At 45.7% G+C, this 21380-nt stretch overlaps 1 protein-coding gene across 5 annotated transcripts in view; it reads left to right on the top strand.

Annotated features, from left to right (window-relative positions):
* MYH11 (myosin heavy chain 11) overlaps positions 1–21380 on the top strand; it is a 157765-nt gene that overhangs the window by 85486 nt on the left and 50899 nt on the right. For all 5 annotated transcript variants that reach the window (XM_023189735.3, XM_023189733.3, XM_023189732.3 and 2 more), the window contains 6 exons: positions 3513–3656; positions 11985–12080; positions 15245–15363; positions 16167–16319; positions 17926–18099; positions 19078–19251. In XM_023189735.3, coding sequence (XP_023045503.1) covers positions 3513–3656; positions 11985–12080; positions 15245–15363; positions 16167–16319; positions 17926–18099; positions 19078–19251 — 860 coding nt within the window. The remainder of the gene's footprint in view (positions 1–3512; positions 3657–11984; positions 12081–15244; positions 15364–16166; positions 16320–17925; positions 18100–19077; positions 19252–21380) is intronic.

Here is a 21380-nt window from a genome sequence, read left to right as displayed (position 1 = left end):
AATACAATACACTGTACACCAGACTCCAGTAGGAAGTTATAAGTTCAGTTCTGGACATGCAGTTGTTTACTAACTCCTAAAAATATATACAAATCACATAGCTTAAAAAAGGAATGGATCAGTCACTACCTGTACATAGTAGAGTCTACATATTAGTAATAAGTTTTAAGTCTGAAATGTTATGGGAACAATACAGACTTTGCTTCCCATCTCTTTTGTGGCCCGAATGTAGTTATCTTGGTTAAAACAGTTACCAAAAGGATCTGTGTGAGCTCAGAACTTTGCTGTGTCAGAGTGTATTGCAGAGCTCAGCTACGGGGCTGGCATTTTCCATTATTTAAATTTCCAGGGGGGGGGCACAGTGGCTCATGCCTGTAATCCCACACTTTGGGAGGCAGAGGCGGGCGGATTACCTAAAGTCAGGAGTTTGAGACCAGCTTGGCCAAGATAGTGAAACCCTGTCTCCCCAAAAATACAAAAATTAGCCAGCTGTGGTGACTGGCGCCTGTAATCCCAGCTACTCGGGAGGCTGAGGCAGGAGAATCGCTTGAACCTAGAAGGTGGAGGTTGCAGTGAGCTGAGATTGCACCACTGCACTCCATCCTGGGCGACAGAGTAAGACTCTTTCTCAAAAAAATAAAAATAAGTTTCCTTAATGGCTGGCTTTCTGGAACATAGGATATGAGGTGGAGCAATTTTTGATAAAGGGGGAATGCTGAATGTATGTTATATACCAGCAAACATGGTACATTAGCAGTTACAGTGCAGGACCCTGTGGAATGGGCCAGGGAAAAATGTTGACATTCCTCTTCCTTTTATTTGGCACCAAAGAAAACAGTTTGGTTGTCTGGTAACTTGGGTTCTAGTTTTGTGCTTTGCCTCTGGTCTTCCAAAAATGGGCAAGTATAGGATTCACAACTAAATTCCCGAGGGCCTTTTGTATTTTAGATGATAGAACTGGAAAGATGTTGGGCTTTTAGAGGGAACCAAATATTCCTAAATGCATCCAAACTCGGGATAATGAAGTCTTGGCAAAGACCTCAGTCCTCGTGACTTGAATCAGGCATTTCAAGTTAATCCAAAAGTTTGAGTTAAGTGGTGTCTTGGGTCAATTTAACCTCGAGTTTATCAAGCAGCTTCCAAGTGACTTGACCCGTAGAAGACCTTTATTTTAAAAGAAAAATATCTTGCTGACGTCTTTCCAAAAGTATAACCAAATCCAACCTAATTAAAGATTGATCTGGAAGAGGATCCTTGATGTATTGGAGGGTATAATAAAAGCGAATGGTGCAGGAGAAAGAAAGGCAATTATAAAGTTGGGGGTCAGAGAGAAGCCGAACAACAACAAAAGAAATGTAATCATAGGATACAGTTTTACAGAGAATATCTAATTAATGTCATAATATAAAGAGGGAGTTGGCAAACTTTTCACTAAAGGATTAGTAGTAAACGTTTTAGACTTTAAGGACCAGATGGCCTCTGTTGCAACTACTCAGCTCTGTTGGCTAGTGAGAAAGCAGCCGTGAGGAATAAACAAGGACATCAGAGCAGCTGTGTTTCAATAAAACTTTTATTTACAGAAACAACAGGGGACCGAATTTGCCAACCCATGATAATAAGCCTTATGTATTAATTCAACTAAAAATAGCTGGAGGTGTCTGGGCACGGTGGCTCACACCTGTAATCCCAGCACTTTGGGAGGCTGAGGCAGGTGGATCACCTGATGTCAGGAGTTTGAGACTAGCCTAGCCAACATGGTGAAATCCCATCTCTACTAAAAATACAACAAATTAGCTATGTGTGTTGGTGGGCGCCTGTAATCCCAGCTACTTGAGAGGAAGGAGAATTGCTTGAACCCAGGAGGCAGAGTTTGCAGTGAGCCAAGATAGCACCACTGCACTCCAGCCTGGGTAACAAGAGTGAAACTCCCTCTCAAAAAAAAAAAAAATACAGCTGGGGGAAAGGAAAGGTAGTGTAAGAAAGCTACATGTTTGCCTGCCATAGCAGGAAGTCACTAGATACTATCTAAACTTGACATATCCAGAAATCGCCTATTACAGTGACTGTGCTTTGCCTCTGGTCTTCCAATAGGCCAAAAGCACCTATTTTGGCACCGAGGACTGGTTTCCTTGAAGAAAATTTTTCCACAGATTGGGTGGGCGGGGTGGCAGGGATGGTTTCGGGATGATTCAAGTGTATTACATTTACTGTGCACTTTATTATTACATTGTAATATGTAATGAAATAATTATACTACTCACCATAATGTAGAATCATTGGGAGCTTGTTTTCCTGCGGTCTCATCGAGGGGTGACGGGGGACAGTGACAGATTATCAGGCATTAGAGTCTTACAAGGAGCACGCATGCATGGTTCACGATAGGGTTTGCGCTCCTATGAGAATCTAATGCTGCCGCTGATCTGATGGGAAACGGAGCTCAGGCAGTGACGCAAGTGATGGGCAGCGGCTGTAAATATGGATGACGCTTCACTCGCTCACCTGCTGCTCACCTCCTGCTGCGTGGCCCAGTTCCTAACATGGACCAGTACTGGTCTATGGCCTGTGGGTTGGGGAACCCTTGGCCTATTATATATAATACATAACGGTATATACATTGTAATAGGTTAGTATATATAGCAAGCCTAGTCTACAGAGAGATAGTGATAACTGCCAGAAAAAAAGCAGCTAAAAGAGATAAAAAGCAGGTATTATAGAGTAAGGTAGGAATTGGAGAAGGGACGTGACTGGCGAATGCTATTTTTCATTATAAACCTTTAGTAGTAGTTGATTTTTAAAACTCATGTGCCTGTTTGAATTTGATAAAAATTTTATAAATACATGAATAAGGCCAGGTGTGGTGGCTCACGTCTGTAATCCCAGAACTTTGAGAGGTCGAGATGGGTGGATCACCTGAGGTCAGGAGTTCAAGACTAGTGTGGTCAACATGGTGAAACCCCATCTCTACTAAAAACACAAAAATTAGCCAGGCATGGTGGCGGGCGCCTGTAATCCCAGCTACTCGGGAGGTTGAGGCAGCAGAATCGCTTGAATCTGGGAGGAGGAGGTTGCAGTGAACTGAGATCACACCACTGCACTCCAGCTTGGATGACAGAGTAAGACTCCGTCTCAAAGAAAAAAAAAAATGAGTAAAGGTCAATCTAACTCTTCTGACAGCTTTGTCTCTGAAGGCAGGGTGCCTCTGGACAATTGAGGTAAAGGCATCCCTTCCTCCAGGTAGATGCAACTTCGTGCCAGGGATTCTGGCTTAGCAAGCAGAACCAAGGCTGGATATCAGCTGCAGTCACTGAAGCAGTATACAACCTGCACCAGTGTGCAAGGCTGGCAGTTGTTGGTATGGTTGTCTACATGATGATGTATGAGGGTTTTAAACGGTCCAAGCCTTGAGAAAGGGAAAGGAATTATGATGGCCCAGACCCTTGACCAGATCTCCATCTCATGTTGAAATTAGAAGTGTGTCTTGTTGACCCTGACCCCTCTTCCTCTCCTTCTAGGTGACTTGCTTTTGGAGGGCTTCAACAACTACACCTTCCTCTCCAATGGCTTTGTGCCCATCCCAGCAGCCCAGGATGATGAGATGTTCCAGGAAACCTTGGAGGCCATGGCGATCATGGGTTTCAGCGACGAGGAGCAGCTATGTAAGCCTCATACCTTGAATCTGGAGGGTAGCCTGCCTGGGTACCAATGGAACCTGTTAAGAATTCTTCTCTGGTCAGGACAGATTTCTGCTCTCTGAATTCCCCACCTTCCATTAAAAAAAAAAAAAAAAAAAAAAAAAAAAGGAGAAAAATGAATTTCACTCTAGGTGGTTTGTTTGTGTTTTGTGTTGTAGAAAAGTGGCTGTATAACTAGGACTCTTTTAGTTGCAAGTAACTCAAGCTGGCTTAAACCAAAGGGAAAGTGACTAACTCACAATGTTGAAAAATTCAGGGAGGTTGGGCGCAGTGGCTCAGGCCTGTAAAAGCGCTTTGGGAGGCCAAGGTGGGCAGATCACTTTAGGTCAGGAGTTTGAGACCAACCTGGTCCATATGGTGAAGCCCTGTCTCTACTAAAAATACAAAAAACTTAACCAGGGATGGTGGTCCACACTTGTAGTCCTAGCTACTCGGGAGGCTGAGGTGGGAAGATTGCTTGAACCCAGAAGGCAGAGGTTGCAGTGAGCCAAGATCATGCCACTCCACTCCAGCTTGGAAGATGGAGCTAGACACCATCTAAAAAAAAAGTTCAGGAATTCAAGCTTCAGGTACAGTGAGATCTAGGTGCTCAAAAGATTTTTCTAGAACCTAATTTGTCTTCTATCTCTCTCTTGACTACATTGTCTCTCTATAGGATGCAGTTTGTTGACAGTGACATGGCTGGGTTCCAGCCCTTAAATTCTTTGAGTTTATGTCTAAAGAACAGAGTAGATTCCCGGCTTAAGTTCCTGAACGGAGTATCATTGACTCTGATTGGTTGATATGCACATTCCTGAGCTATGCAGCATAGGCAGGGTTGTGGAAAGCACAGGGTGGTTTCATTATGGTCCCTAAGAATGGCTTCTTGGAGCTGAAGATAGAGATGTTGGCCTCATCAGGAACATGTGGGCAGGGTTTAGGGGAGGGGGAGTGATCGAGGCAGTGGTTTTACTCAGGCTCTTCCTGGAGGAGCGGTTGCTTTGGTGATCGATTGATATTGATCAAAATCTTCTAACCAATAGCCAAGAAACATACTGGGTCTTGAGAACAGGACAGCTTAGAAAGAAATTCTTGGTCAGGACACTGTGTTTCCAGAAACACTTTTCCTTCTGGGTTAGATGTGCCTCAGTGTTCAAGGTTAATCTCTTTTGGGAATACCAGGACAGAATTGTGGAAAGTTTCCCCTCCTTCCCACGCCTACGCCCGTTTGGAGCCCCAGAATAGCACTGAGGTTGCTGAAATGCTGCATATGGGGAGGGGCAGCTCCTCCGAAGATAACTTGGGGTCTAGAAAAATAAGACTCTACGGGTCAGTTGACAAATAGATGGTGTGTGTGGGTCTTGGCCAGGGTCCCACATCAGAATCTAGTGCTGATAGCTTCCTTGTCTGAATGATATAGGCTCTCCAAGAATGATTTATTTTATTTAGGACAGGGGTCGGTTTTGCTTCTGATCTTTTAAATAACAATGAACAGTGGTTAAGTATTTGCTGTGTGCTAGACATTTACTAAATCCTTTTTTCTTAATGTACTAGACTGTTCAGTATAGTTTTATTTAAATAATAAAAAGCTGGAACAGGCTGGGCACAGTGGCTCATGCCTGTAATCCCAGCATTTTGAGACACTGAGGCAGGAGGATTACTTGAGCCCAGGAGTTCGAGACCAGCCTGGACAATATAGTGAGACTCTGTCTCTACAAAAAAATAAAGACAAGAAAAAACTGAAACAAACTAAAATAGGTTGATTGATATAAAGTTTATTAAATTATTGTCTATTCTTGTGAAAGAAAACAATGAAATCATTTAAACTGTGTTTTGGGGCCGGGCGCAGTGGCTCACGCCTGTAATCCCAGAACTTCGGGAGGCCGAGACAGGCAGATCACGAGGTCAGGAGATCGAGACCATCCTGGCTAACACGGTGAAACCCCATCTCTACTAAAAATACAAAAAAACTAGTCAGGCATAGTGGCGGGCACCTGTAGTCCCAGCTACTGGGGAGGCTGAGGCAGGAGAATGGCATGAATCCGGGAGGCGGAGCTTGTAGTGAGCCGAGATCGCGCCACCACACTCCAGCCTGGGCGACTGCGCAAGACTCCATCTCAAATAATATTAATAATAATAATAAATAAATAAATAAATAAATAAATAAATAAATAAATAAATTGTATTTTGTTGGGCATGGTGGCTCACGCCTGTAATTCCAGCACTTTGAGAGGCCGAGGCAGGCAGATCACTTGAGGTTGAGTTTGAGACCAACCTGAGCAACATGGCAAGACTCCTTCTGTACAAATAATACGAAAAATTAACCGGGTGTGGTGGTGCACATCTGTAGTCCCAGCTGCTTGGGGGACTGAGGCAGGAAGATCACTTGAGCGCAGGAGGTCAAAGCTGCAGTGAGCTGAGATCACGCCACTCTGTCACCTAGGCTGGAGTACAGTGGCGCAATCTCAGCTCCCTGCACCCTCTGCCTTGCAGGCTCAAGCAGTCCTCCCACCTCAGCCTCTCAAGTCATGGAGACTACAGACATGTGCTACCATGCCTGGCTAATGTTGGCCAGGCTGATTTTAAACTCCTGACTTCAGATGATCCACCCGTCTTGGCCTCCCAAAGTGCTGGGATTACAGGCATCAGCCACCGTGCCTGACCTGGGGTTTTTTTGGTTTGGTTTGGTTTGATTTGGTTTGGTGTTTGGAGGGGTGAGTGGAGACAAGGCTTCACCATGTTATCCAGTATTCTCTAGTCTTGAACTCCTGGGCTCAAACAATCAGCCCGCCTTGGCCTCCCAAAGTGCTGGGATTACAGGCGTGAGCCATCATGCCCAGCCTCCAGTGTTCTCAGTGTACATTGGCACTTGCCAATTTCCCCTTTAACCACAGAGACCAGACCCCAGGCCCCGCACCTTCAGCAGGCCCAAGCATCTAGCTAGAATTTGGTAATACTGTTTTCCTTGTATTTATATTTATAACTGCCATCTATTTATGGCAAGTGAAGATTATTTTTCACTTAAGATAGAGAAAGTTTCCTATTAAAATAAATGTAAGGAAAGAGAAGGAGGTAAATTTAAAGAAAATGGTTAAGCAAATAATGGAGCAGATGGTACACAGAGCAAGCATTCAGATGATGGCATGCAAATAACCAACTCTCATGGGAACCAATTTAGTCCCAAATGTACACCAACCCCATTTATAAACCAAGAGCTACTTCCAAACCTTCCATTAAGGGGCCTATGGAGAAGTGGGTGGGTCAGGCTCCAGGCTGGAGCTTCTCAAGGCTCCAGGTGAACAGGGGAGACCAGGATTTTCCCCACCACATTGGGTTCTACAACCTTGAACTCCTGGGCTCAAGATATCCTCATGCGCCACCATGCCTGACTAATTTTTTTTTTTTTTGAGATGGAGTCTCACTGTGTCGCCCAGGCTGGAGTACAGTGGCTTGATCTTGGCTCACTGCAAGCTCCGCCTCCCACGTTCACTCCATTCTCCCGCCTCAGCCTCCGAGTAGCTGGGACTGCAGGTGCCCACCACCACGCCCGGATAATTTTGTTTTTGTATTTTTAGTAGAGTTGGGGTTTCACCGTGTTAACAAGGATGGTATCGATCTCCTGACCTTGTGATCTGCCCACCTCAGCCTCCCAAAGTGCTGGGATTACAGGTGTGAGCCACCACGCCCAGCCCATGCCTGGCTAATTTTTAAATTTTTTGTAGAGACAGGGTCTTGCTATGTTGTCCAGGCTGGCCTTGAACTCCTAGCCTCAAGCAATCCACGTGCCCCAGCCTCCCAAATCCTTGGGATTACAGCCATGAGCCACCATGCCTGGCCTGGTTAAACTGTTTCTAACATATTAGAAAAAGCACCTAATTTTTAAGATAAAAAATAAAATCACCTAAATCTTCCATCCTGTGTACCCCTGGTGGTACACATGTCGGGTGTTGGAAAGCCCTGTTTCCTATTCCTCAGTAAGAAGAGAGGTGTAAGGCCACTGTAAAAAATGAGCACAAATTTGATGTCTTAAAACAACAGGAATTTATTCTCTCCCAGTTCTGGAGGCCAGGGTTCTGAAATCAAGGTATCAGCAGGAGCCAGGCATAATGGCTGATGCCTGTAATCCCAGCACTTTGGGAGGCCGAGGTGAGAGGATCATTTGAGGCCAGGAGTTCAAGACCAGTCTGGGCGATATAGCAAGACCCCTTGTCTACTAAAAATTTAAATTTTTTTTTTTTTTTAAGAGATAAGATGTTGGCAGGGGTTGTTCCTTCTGGAGGCCCAGAGGGAGATCTGTTCCTTGCCTCTGTTCTGGCTTCTGGTGGCTCTGGCTGTTCCTGGCTTTTCCTTGGCTTGTCTCACTCCAGTCTCTGCCTCCTCCTTCATGTGGCGTTCTACTCTGTGGATCTTCTCTTCTGTCCATCATAAAGACACTTGACATTAAATGTAGGGCCCACCAGGTTAATCCGAGATGACCTCATTTTGAGATCTTTTACTTGATTCCATCTGCAAAGACCTTTTTTTTCCAAATTAGGCCACATTCAGGCTGGACATGGTGGCTCACGCCTGTAATCCCAGCTCTCAGGGAGGCAGAGGCAGGAGGAGAGCTTGAGCCCAGGAGTTCGAGACCTGCCTGGGTAATATAGTGAGACCCCGTTCCCCACAAAAAGGAAAAAAAAATAAGTGTTACCCCCCAAATTAGGCCATATTCACAGGTTCCAGGTGGACATATTTTAGAAGGACCAACATTCAACCTAATATAGGTGGCTTCCGCTCTTTACCACCTACTGGCCTACTGGGCCAGGCCCTTGCTCAGCATCTTACAGGACCTAAACTTCATGAAGTAGATACTACTGTTACCATCTCCATTTTGCAGATAGGGAAACTGAGGCTCATGGGACTTATTGAGATGTATGTAGAGTCTCTATCCTCTATCCATTCATGATTCATCCATCCATCCATCCATCCTCTATTCATCCATCTATCCTCAACTCATCCTTCCATCCCCCATCCATCCATCCATCCATCACCCATCCATCCATCCATCCATCTACCCACCCATCCATTCATCCATGAACTCATCCTCTATACATTTATTCATTCATTCGTCCATCCCCCCTCCATCTGCCATCCATCCATTTCCCTCCCTCCCCATGTGTATCTGGACTCTGAACTAGGCTTTGGAAATTCGAAGATGATGAGATTTATAAGAAGGGAAGCTGGGATTTGAACTCAGGACTATCTAACTGCAGAATGCGTGCTTTGCACCAGTGCAACAGGATGCCGCCAGCCATCACTGTCCTTGCTGTATTGTGTCTCCTCACTGGTTTACTTGTTTGTTGTCTGCTAACTCTGCCCCAGGGTTCATCTCTTATGGCCTGGGAGTGGTGGCGTTCTTTTTTCATTTCTGGAATTACGTTAACTATACCAGAAAGTACAAACCATTGGCTCCTGAACCCACAGGAGAGATCGGCCACTACAACCTTCAAAATTTTTAAAAATTGGTTCCTAAAGTTTAAATATGGGTAGGCCGGGCACTGTGGCCTATAATCCCAGCACTATGGGAGGCCAAGGCACATGGATCACTTGAGGTCAGGAGTTTGAGACCAGTCTGGCCAACATGGTGAAACCCCATCTCTCCTAAAAATAGAAAAATTAGCCGGGTGTGGTGGCGCATGCCTGTAATCCCAGCTAGTCTGGAGGCTGAGGCAGGAGAATTTCCCTGAACCCGGGAAGTGCGAAGGTTGCAGTGAGCCGAGATTGTACCAATGCACTCCAACCTGGGTGACAGAGCAAGACTCTGTCTCAAAAGAAAAAACAAAACAAAACAAAAAAACTGTGGGTAGACTTCACATAAAAACTCTGGCTTTCCATGATCTGGAAAAATCAGAAGTTCTAGCAATACTGGGCTATGACGGAGTAGTTGCTGGCCCCTTCAGATGGGTTTGTGGCCTCCTTGGGTCCCCACAGTCCTCCTTAGTTGGCTTTGTTCGTGTAGACCAGTGGTTCTCTCCAGAGATGAGTTTGCCTCCCAGGGGACATTTAGTAGCCTCTGACGACATCTGTGGTTGTCACAACTCTGGTGGGGTAACCACCACTGACATCTAGTGGTTAGAGATCAGGGATGCTACTAAACTTCCCATGACGCCCAGGACAGCTCCCCACAATAGAGAATTATCTGGCCCCGAATTTCTGCAGTGACAAGATTGAGAAACCCTGAGTTGGCCGGCTCGCCTGGGTTGTGCAGGCATTTCAGCAGTCTTTACTTTAAACTTACACTTTTAAAACTGTGAGTACAACTCTTCATAGTTTAAAAGCCTCTTTCACAGATGTTATGGTTAAAAGGAAGTGTCTTTCCAAGTCCTGTCAACAGCAGCTTCATTCATTTTGGGTGGAAGGCTTTCTGCCTTAGTGAGTGGGAGCAAATGGGTGGGTGGTCAGCAGCTGGGTCCTTTTGCTTAGCTGGGCCAAGGACTCCACGGTGTGAGAATAAGTGTTGTTATGGGCCTTGTGATGTCTGATTTGGCCTGAGGAACCAGAGAAGTCTGGGATCTCTAGGCTTTGTTCCTGGAACACAGTGACTGATTTGAAGCCAGAACTCTGGGTGATTTGTACCTGAGTTAAGCTAAGCCAAGAATGCGTTAATCATCATCCATTCTCCATCCATCCATCCATCTATTCATTCATCCATCTACCATCCATCCATCTGTCATCCATCTATCATCCATCCATCCATTCATCCATCCATCAATCCTCTATCCATTCGTCCATCCATCATCCATCAATTCTCTATCCATCTATCCATCGTCCATCCATCCATCCTCTGTCCATTCCATCTATCCATCCATCCTCTATCCATCCAGCTATCCATCCATCCATCCATCATCCATCTATCCTCTATCCATGCATTATTCATCCATCAATCCGTCCTGTATTCATCCATCTATCCTCTACTCATCCATCCACATTCACCCATTCATCTACACACCCATCCATTCATCCATCCATTCATCCATGAACCCATCCTCTATCCACGTATTCATTCATTAATTCATCCATCCATCCACCTTCCACCTACCATCCATCCATCTCTCTCCCTCCCTACCATGTGTATCAGGACCCTGGACTAGGCTTTGGAAATTCAAAGATGATAAGGGCAGGCCCCCGACTCTCCAGAAACTCATGGTCTTGTGGGGATTTCAGACACAGAAACTATTTTAACAGTAACATGTGCTGAGTATGGAGTCAGAGAGGTTCCAAGTATCTTGGGAACACAGCGTTTTTGTTTGGAGACACCTGGACAACTAGTAAAAACAAATGTATATTTTCTTCATCCCAACATGGGCATCTTGTACACCCAGCAGAGTATGTAAGAAGCACAGGGTTTTTATTTCAAAAAGTCTTTTACTGACGTAGATTTACATGTAGAAAATTGTGTATGCCATAGCGTGCAGTGCAAAGAATTATAAACTGAACACGTCTGTGTAACTAGAATCCATTTTAAATAAGAGAATGCCACCAGCCCCCCAGAAGCTCCCACATGCACCTTCTTGGAGCTTCCCTCAATGAAGGATAATCGATATCCTGACTTCTAACAACAGCGATTAGTTTTGCCTCTTCTTGGATGGACTGTCAATATGTGGACTTAGGCAGTACGTTCTTGTTTCCATCTGTCTTCTTTTGTTCAGTGTTTGTGTCTGGAAGATATGTCAGGGGTATTTTTGTTTTAGAGACTGGATCTCCCTACATTGCCCAGGCTGTCTCAAACTCCTGGCCTCAAACAATTCTCCCACCTCAGCCTCCCAAAGAGCTGGGGTTGCAGGCATGAGTCACTATGCTGGCCCCAATACATCAGTTTTGTTTTTTGGTAGTTGTAACTCATTCATTCTCACTGTTCTGTGGTAGGGGTTGCTAACACATTTTCTGTAAAGGGTCAGGTAGTAAATTCTTTAGCCTTTGTAGGCCAAACGATCTCTGTTGCAACTCTTTAACTCTGCCATTGTAGCATGCAAATAGTTATAAACAGTATGTAAATGAATGAGTATAGCTGTGTTCCAATAATACTTTATTTATAATAGTAAACCGTGGGCCAGATTTGGTCCATGGGCTATAATTTGCCAGTCCGTGCTGTGTGGTATTCCATTGTAATGCAAGGTTTTAAGCAACCATATGAAAATATTGAGCTCAGAATTTAGTTTCTTCGGAGGAAAGATGCAGGCTGGCTCTGGGTCCCCAGTGGCTTTAGGCTCCAAAACTCCAGGGTACTTTGGCATTGACCTTTGTGTCTGCTCTGCTCTTCTCTCCCCACCTCAGCCATATTGAAGGTGGTATCATCAGTCCTACAGCTTGGAAATATTGTCTTCAAGAAGGAAAGAAACACAGACCAGGCGTCCATGCCGGATAACACAGGTACTTACCACCTTTTCCCAATAACCAATGACTTTGGGGTTGCAGGGGGTGGGGAGGGTAACATTTAACCATTGGTTATTTTTCAAGGTGAAGGTATCTGGGATTTTAACAACAGTTGGACTAGGTTCTTATCACTCATTTTTCTTTTTGCAAACTTTTCACTGCTCAAGACCCTGTGTGGAAAGTTCTTGAATCGGAGTGCAGGGATAAAAAATAATAATAATAATAATAGTTTTATTTATTTGTTCTTTTTTTAAAATACAAAATTTTACAAGTTTTAATAGAGACGAGGTTTCGCTGTGTTGCCCAGGCTGATCTTGAACTCCTGAGCCCAAGTGATCCTCCCACCTTGGCCTCCCAAAATGCTGGGATTACAGGCAAGAGTCATCACATCCCGCCCCTAATAGTGACCAGACAAGATCCTGAGGGACCATCTGTTCTAAAATACTCTACTTAATTGTTTTGTTAAAGAAGTATTTCTCAAGTCCCTGCAATATGCCACTGGGATACAGCAGGAAATGACACAAGAATAGCTCTTCTTACCGTATCTGTGGTCTTCCTGGGGAGACAGACCTCAATTGCTCTGAGAATTAGGGGTACTGGATAAAATACAGGGTGTCCAGATACATTTCAATTTTAGGTAGACAACAAACCTTTTTTAAAATTTTAAGTATGTCCCTTGTAACATTTGAACCATGATTATACCAAAAAAGTATTCTTGTTTATCTGAAATACAGGTTTAACTGAGCATCCTGTAATTGTCCCCCTAAATCTGATAAACCTACCCACAAAGAAATAGTATTTTGTGTTTTGAGAAGCTGGCATGGCTACCACCATGCTTGTTGGTGGCTGAGCTGAGAGCAAAACTTAGGTTTCTTATCTCCCGGCCCAGGCTGTATATTGCGTTGCTTTTTCCCACTCCCTAGAGCCCACCTTGATCAAACCTTTTGCAAACGCTTACTGGGTTTCCCTTGCCCACTGCCTAGACAGAGCCAATTAATCAAGACAGGGGAATGGAGATAGAGAAAGAGTAATTCACGCAGAGCCGGCTGCATGGGAGAGCAGAGTTTTATTATTACTCAAATCAGTCTCCTTGAGCATTCAGGGATCACAGTTTTTAAGCATCATGTGGTTAGGGGGAGGCCAGTGAGTTGGGGGTGCTGATTGGTTGGGTCAGAGATGAAATCACAGGGAGTCGAAGCTGTCCTCTTGCCCTGAGTCAGTTCCTGGACAGAGGCCATCAGATCAGATGAGCCAGTTTCTCGATCTGGGTGGTGTCAGCTGATCCACTTGGTGCCAGGGTCTGCAAAATATCTCAAGCACTGATGTTACGTTTGACATTAGTGATGTTATCCCCAGGAGCAATTTAGGGAGGATCAGACTCTTGTAGCCTCCAGTTACAGAACTCCTACAAAGGCAGTCTAGTCCCCAGACAAGAAGGGGGTTTGTTCTGGGAAAGGGTTCTTGTGTTTTAAACTATAAACTAAGAGGCTGGGCGTGGTGGCTCATGCCTGTAATCCTAGCATTTTGGGAGGCTGAGGCGGGTGGATCACTTGAAGTCAGGAGTTCAAGACCAGCCTGGCCAACATGGTGAAACCCCATTTCTACTAAAACTACAAAAATTAGCTGGGCACGGTGGTGGGACCGGTAATCCCAGCTACTCAAGGAGGCTGAGGCAGGAGAATTGCTTGAACCCAGGAGGTGGAGATTGCAGTGAGGCAAGATTGTCACTGTGCTCCAGCCTGGATGACAGAATGAGACCCTGTCTCAATAAACGAACAAGCAAACAAACAAACAAAGTTCATCCCAAAGTTAGTTCAGCTTACATCCAGGAATCGTTCAGTGGAGCGTGGAGGTTAGAAGCAAGATGGAGTCGGTTAGGTCAGATCTTGTTCAGTGTCTCAGTTATAATTTTGCAGTGGCAGTTTCATTCTCAGGTGTTTGTTATGTATTAGAGTCCCTAAATCTGGCAAATTAACAGAATCCAGATGCCAAGGAAAGACCTCAGGGAAAGAGAAATGAAAAAGCACTCTTGCCAAGAGATGGGGGGAAAAAATCCTAAAATCACTGTATTTACTCTGCCTTGCACATGCAAAGCAGCATGTAATGCTATTTTCACGTTAAGGGACCAGCTAGTGGTCGCACCACTGTGCTCCAGCCTGGCAACACAGGAAGACTGCATCTCAAAAAAAAAAAAATTCAGGTTGATTCTAGCATTTTGCTATTGCAAACAATGCTGTAACACATATCCTGGAAGGGTGAAACAAATTATTGAATAGTAACTATTCCATAAATGTTACTATTAGTAACTATTTAATACTTACTAAGTATTAAATAAATCTCAGGGGTCAGTGGCTCACACCTGTAATCCCAGCACATGGGGAGGCCGAGGTGGGTGGATTGCCTGAGTTCAGGACTTCAAGACCAGCCTGGGCAACACGGTAAAACTCCATCTCTACTAAAATACAAAAGAAATTAGCTGGGTGTGGTGGCAGGCACCTATAACCCCAGCTACTTGGGAGGCCGAGGCAGGAGAATTGCTTGAACCCAGGAGGCAGAGGTTGTAGTGAGCTGAGATCGCACCACTGCACTCCAGTCTGGGTGACATAGCAAGACTCCATCTCCAAATAAATAAATAAATAAATAAATATCTCTCTGTCTCTCTCTCTGTCTCTCTCTGTCTGTCTCTCTCTCTCTCTCTTTCTCTCTCTCTCTCTCTCTCTTTCTCTCTTTCTCTCTCTCCCCCCGAGGGACTTTACATATTTTACCTTATTTAGTCCTGGGTACCAACAAGGTACTGAAGAGCTGACCCTTTTTAAAGCTGAGAAAAGCAAGACTCTGGGAGAGTAAAGAGCTTTTCCAAAGTCACATGATTTGGAAGTGTGAAGCGACAGGGACTTGAAACTAGAACTACCTGACCCTGAACCCCCAACTGGGGCATACTTCAGCACCCCCGCCCCCACCCAATCATTGCCTCTCAGCAAAATACTGGGGAGTGTGACCACTAATGACAGCAGACTTTAGGACTATATTCACGGTCAGTGGGTCCCATTTCCCCAAGAGAACCCAGCGTATTCACAGATCACAAATAGCCCATGTGATGTGCCTTCTTGCCAAGCTATTTCTTTTGTGATACACTCAAGATGTTTCTTTTCTCCATCCAGCTGCTCAGAAAGTTTGCCATCTCATGGGAATCAACGTGACGGATTTCACTAGGTCCATCCTCACTCCTCGTATCAAGGTTGGGCGAGATGTGGTACAGAAAGCTCAGACAAAAGAACAGGTAATGATGTACCTGCCATTTACTTATCACTTACCCCTCCTTGCACCCACCCATCCATCCATTCATCCATCTACTCCCCTGTTCACTCATTCATCTATTCATTAATCCATTCACCCATGGTCTGCCTTTGCATCTGTCTATCCATCCATCTTTCTATCCACTCATTCATCTGTCTGTTCATCCATCCACTCATCTGCCCATCTATTTGTTCACCCATCATCTGTGCATCCATCTCTCACTCACCATCTGTCCATTCATCCATCCATGACCCGTCCATCTGTCCAGCCATCCATCACCCCTCCACCTGTCATTCCATTCATTCATTCATCTGTCCATCCATCCACCCATTGATCTCATCTCTTTATCCCTCATTTATTCAATGCTAGAATATTCAAAGTCCCATGTCAGGTTTTTTGTGTTTGTTTTTTTGTTTTTGAGCCAGAGTCTTGCTCTGTCGTCCAGGGTGGGGTGCAGTGGTGTGATCTCAGCTCACTATAGCCTCTGCCTCCCAGATTCAAATAATTCTCCTGCCTCAGTCTCCCAAGCAGCTGGGAGTACAGGCATGCACCACCACGCCTGGCTACTTTTTGTATTTTTAGTAGAGACGGGTTTTTGCCATGTTGGCCAGGCTGGTCTTGAACTCCTGACCTCAAGTGATCCACTGGCCTTGGCCTCCCAAAGTGCTGGGATTACAGTGTGAGCCACCGTGCCCGGACAAGAATAAAAATCTTCACCACCAGCCTGGCTTATGTGAAAATGGAGCCCAATGAGAATAACCAGGTTCCCCTGGTTCCCCTCTGCAGGCTGACTTTGCTGTAGAGGCTTTGGCCAAGGCAACATATGAGCGCCTTTTCCGCTGGATACTCACCCGCGTGAACAAAGCCCTGGACAAGACCCATCGGCAAGGGGCTTCCTTCCTGGGTATCCTGGATATAGCTGGATTTGAGATCTTTGAGGTACAGCTCAGTGGGATTGTAACAGCCATGGGTCTTGGTTCTCTGAGATGGGGCTTTTTCTTGGAGGAACCATGATTTTGGAGAAAATTATGTAGATGGCTACGGTAGGGTAGGAGGCTGTCTAGTTAAGGGTGGATCCTTGAGGGTGTAAGAGACAGAAATCCAACAGGAAATGCATTGGTTTCTGGAACTGAGAAGGCCAGACATGCAGCTCGATCCTGTAGGCAGAGTCAGATCTTCCATCGTCTTTCTCTCTTTCTCTCTGCCTTCCTCCATATTGACTCCATTCTCAAGCAGGCTCTCCCCTCATGGTGGCAAGATGGCTGCCAAAGCTCCAGACTGCCTCTCAGTAATCCTGGCAAAAAAAAATCTCTTTTCTAACAGTTCCAACCAAAATCTTGGAATTAAGTCTGAGTCTTACTCACCTGAATTGGCTACATGGTCACCTCCAAGCCAAGAATTGTTTGCAGGAGCTTGCAATACCTCATGTAGTAAAAATATGGATAACGGATCCACACCCATGGGTCCGAGGAAACTTCTCAGAGAAAGGGAAGGGTTTTTTTTTTGTCTTGTTTTGTTTTTTGAGATGGAGTTTTGCTTTGTTGCCCAGACTGGAATGCAGTGTCACAATTTCATCTCACTGCAGCCACCATCTCCTGCGTTCAAGCAATTCTCCTGTCTCAGCCTCCTGAGTACTGAAACTACAGGCGCATGCCACTATGCCCAGCTAATTCTTTTTTTTTTTTTTTTTTTTTTTTTTTGAGACGGAGTCTTGCTCTGTTGCCCAGGCTGGGGTGCAGTGGTGCAATCCTGGCTCACTGCAACCTCCGCCTCCCAGGTTCAAGTGATTCCCCTGCCTCAGCCTTTCGAGTAGCTGGGATTAGTGCCATCATGCCCAGCTAATTTTTTTTTTTTTTTTTCAGTGGAGTCGGGGTTTCACCCTGTTGGCCCAGTCTCGAACTCCTGACCTCAAGTGATCCACCGGCCTCGGCCTCCCAAAGTGCTGGGATTACAGGCATGAGCCTCCATGCCTGGCCAATTTTTGTATTTTTAGTAGAGAGAGTTTTCGCTATGTTTGCCAGGCTGGTCACAAACTCCTGACCTCAAGTGATCCTCCTGCCTTGGCCTCCCTAAGTGCTGGGATTACAATCATCAGCCACCGCACCCAGCCGGGAGGTTTGGCTGATAGATGTTGATAGATATCTATCAATATTGACAGATATATTGTTAGATAGATAGATATCCCGAAAGAGGTGTACTACAGAGTCACTTTCTCTCTGCGCCTCTGTTCTCACATCTGTACAATGTTTCCACATCTGTACCTGCGGTAGCATGCCTTATGAGATTTGTCCATCCATAGATGGTTGTGCAGATAGAGAAGATAAGCATCTTTAAGGTGTGTGAGGGCCATGTGATGTCAACTTCGCCAGCTCTGGTGGACTCTAGGCAGCATGTTTCGGGGTCTCAGCCCCGTCTGGGTGCTGGGATGGCAGAACAGGATGTGGGCAAGCCATGGGGGCGCTGTCAGGTGGAGCTTCTGTGGGGTTCCTTGTCTTCTGACTTCATACCAAGATCCTCACGCCCCGCCCCCATGCCATGTGCTCAGGTGAACTCCTTCGAGCAGCTGTGCATCAACTACACCAACGAGAAGCTGCAGCAGCTCTTCAACCACACCATGTTCATCCTGGAGCAGGAAGAGTACCAGCGCGAGGGCATCGAGTGGAACTTCATCGACTTTGGGCTGGACCTACAGCCCTGCATTGAGCTCATCGAGCGGCCGGTGAGGGGCACGTGGGTGTGCAGGGCTCTGTCACACATTGCACACGTGTGTGGCCTCTGTGGAGCTGACATGGACCCCACACCCTCCCCAGGAGCATAGCATTCCCCCCACCCAATCCATCACCAAGTCCTGAAAGGCTGTCAGCTGAATCCTTGTGAACTGTTATAATTTCCATTAACCCACATTTTCGTATCAAAGATATTTTCTTTAATTTCTGCCTTCCTTCCATCCTCTTTTTCCTTTTTTTTTTCTTCCTTACCCTCTGTCCCTTCCCTTTCCTTCTGTGTCCTTCCTTTCTTTTCTTTTCTTTCTTTTTTTTATGACATGGTCTGACTCTGTTGCCCAGGCTGGAGTGCAGTCACACAATCTCCACCTCCCTGGCTCAAGTGATTCTCCTGCCTCTGCCTCCCAAGTAGCTGAGACTACAGGCACGCACCACCACGCCCAGCAAACTTTTGTACTTTTAGTAGAGACAGGGTTTCTACTAATTAGCTGGGCCTGGTGGTGCATGCCTGTGGTCCCAGCTATTTGGGAGGTTGAGGTGGGAGGATTGCTTGAGCCCTGGAGGCAGAGGTTGCCGTGAGCCAAGATTGCACCACTGCATTCCAGCCTGGATGACAGAGTGAGACCCTGTCTCCAAAAAAAAACTTTCCTAATAGGAACCCTAGGTGAATTCAAGTCAAGCAACAAATTCATTTGCAAGAATTATGAACTCTTCATGATGTTGTCTGCGTGTTGCCCACTAGGGGGCGGCAGCAAACATGTTCTGTCTTCCCTCCCTGATACTGGTCCATTGGGCACAGGGTAATTTGAGGGTAGATTTGGAAGCATGGGGGTCATAAACTCATCTTTATATGTGAGCAAATACAGTATCAGATCTTGGTGGATGCCCATGCGTTGTGTATAGTTGGCCAGCTCTTCGTGGAATGCCCGAGGTTGGGTGTCCTCTGTGATTCAAGCTCTACTTATCGCCCACAGAACAACCCTCCAGGTGTGCTGGCCCTGCTGGACGAGGAGTGCTGGTTCCCCAAAGCCACGGACAAGTCTTTCGTGGAGAAGCTGTGCACGGAGCAGGGCAGCCACCCCAAGTTCCAGAAGCCCAAGCAGCTCAAGGACAAGACTGAGTTCTCCATCATCCATTATGCTGGGAAGGTACCAGCCACAGGGCCCAGGGGACTCTGTCTCAGGGGAGCCCCAGTGGCTGCTCAGCACAGAGATAGTCTGAGAGTGGCGGAACCTTGGGCTGCCTGGAAACTGCAAAGGCATCTGCTACTAAGCAAATCCCAACCAAGTCCTATTCATAATTTGTCTATGCATCTGTAAGGCATCAGCTGCAGCCACTCTCATGTTTTCCAACCGTGATGTCCAGGCAGTTCTTTCTTTCTGTTTTTGTCAGAGACAGAGTCTCACTTTGTCACTCAGGCTGGAGTGCAGTGATGTGATCATAGCTCACTACAGCCTCAACTTCCTGGGCTCACACAATCCTCCTGCCTCAGCCTCCCAAGTAGCTGGGACTACAGGTATACACCACCATGCTCAGCTAATTTTTTTTTTTTTTTTTTTTTGAGATAGAGTTTTGCTCTTGTCATTGAGGCTGGAGTGCAGTGGTGTGGTCTCCGCTAACTGCAACCTCCACCTCCGAGTTCAAGAGATTCTCCTGCCTCAGCCTCCCAAATAGCTGGGATTACAGGCACCTGCCACCACACCTAGCTAATTTTTGTATTTTTAGTAGAGACAGGGTTTCACCATGTTGGCCAGGCTGGTCTCAAACTCCTGACCTCAGGTGATCCACCCACCTCGGCCTCCCAAAATGCTGGGATAACAGGCATGAGCCACCGTGCCTGGTCACCCAGCTAAATTGTTAAATTATGTATAGAGTGGAGTCTTGCTATTGTTGCCCAGGCTGGTCTTGAACTCCTGGGCTCAAGCAATCCCCCGGCCTCAGCTTCCTGAAGTGCTGGGATTACGAGCATGAGCCACTGCACCTGGCCTCAGCCTGCTTTTCTTATATAGACTCTAAATCCTTCCTGCTACAAGTTATACCCAACAGGCAGAGTCAACTGGAATGGGGTGACTAATACATCCATACCTAGCTTCAACAAAAATCTCCCATGTCACGGCTTTGGGTTTGCTATTGCCAGCCTGCTCTGGCTAGGGAAATCTATGATAGTTGTATTCATCATCTTCATCATCATCAACATGCCTTGGCTGTTACTGTGTAGGCCCTTGCCCTATGGCTCTCAAGGGTCCTGGATAATGTACAAAGGACATAGCTTAGTCTGACTTGCAGAATTGTAGTATTCTGTTGACTCATCAGTACCCCCACTGCATCATGGGAACAGGCAAGGCTCTCTACCAGGGGGTGGCAATAGAATCCAATTTGGCCCACAGCTTGTTATTGTAAATAAAGTTTTATTGGAACACAGCCATGTCCGTTTGTATACATAGTGTCTACGGCTGGCTGCTTTTGTACTACAGCACCAGAGTTGAGTAGCTGCAACAAAGACTGTATGACTTGGCTGGGCGTGGTGGCTCATGCCTGTAATCCCAGCACCAAGGCAGGTGGATCACTTGCGGTCAGCAGCTTGAGACCAGCCTGGCCAACATGGTGAAACCCCATCTCTGCTAAAAATACAAAAAAAAAAATTAGCCAGGCATGGTGGCACACACCTGTAATCTCAGCTACCCAGAAGGCTGAGGCAAGAAAACTGCTTGACCCAGGAAGGTGGAGGTTGCAGTGAGCTGAGATCACACCACTGCCCTCCAGACTGGGCAACGGAGAATGACTCTGTCTCAAAAACAAAATAAAACAAAAAGAACACAAAACACTGTATGACTTGCCAAGCCAAAAATATCTACTATCTGGGTCTTCTCCAAAAGTTTCCCAACTCCTAGCCTATATTCAAGGGAGTATATGTTCCTTTAAGCATACCGAGACAATACTTTTCTTTTCCCTACTTCATCAGTGGATTTTTTTTCAGTGGATTTGTTTTCAGTCTTCTCTCAGATCAAGCCTAGCTATTATCCTGATAACCCACATCCCATAATAACCCAGCAAAGCTGTATTATCATTTCCTTTCATTTAATATTTACCACAATAAAAATTAGGGCTTTGGGCATGGTCAGCGTTTGAGTCGGGAATGTAAAAAGCCTGTATGTCCTTTTTCTGTATATCCATATATCAGGATCTCTGAGTTACAAATTATGCTCATTAGAGAATAGAAAACAGGATGCCATGCTTAATTAATTAATTAATTAATTTTGAGACAGCATTTCACTCT

Source organism: Piliocolobus tephrosceles, chromosome 17 (genome assembly GCF_002776525.5).
Source record: "Piliocolobus tephrosceles isolate RC106 chromosome 17, ASM277652v3, whole genome shotgun sequence".
Lineage (NCBI taxonomy): Eukaryota > Metazoa > Chordata > Mammalia > Primates > Cercopithecidae > Piliocolobus > Piliocolobus tephrosceles.
The sequence above is the reverse complement of the archived record's forward strand: the minus strand, read 5'-3'. Positions and strand labels throughout refer to the sequence as shown.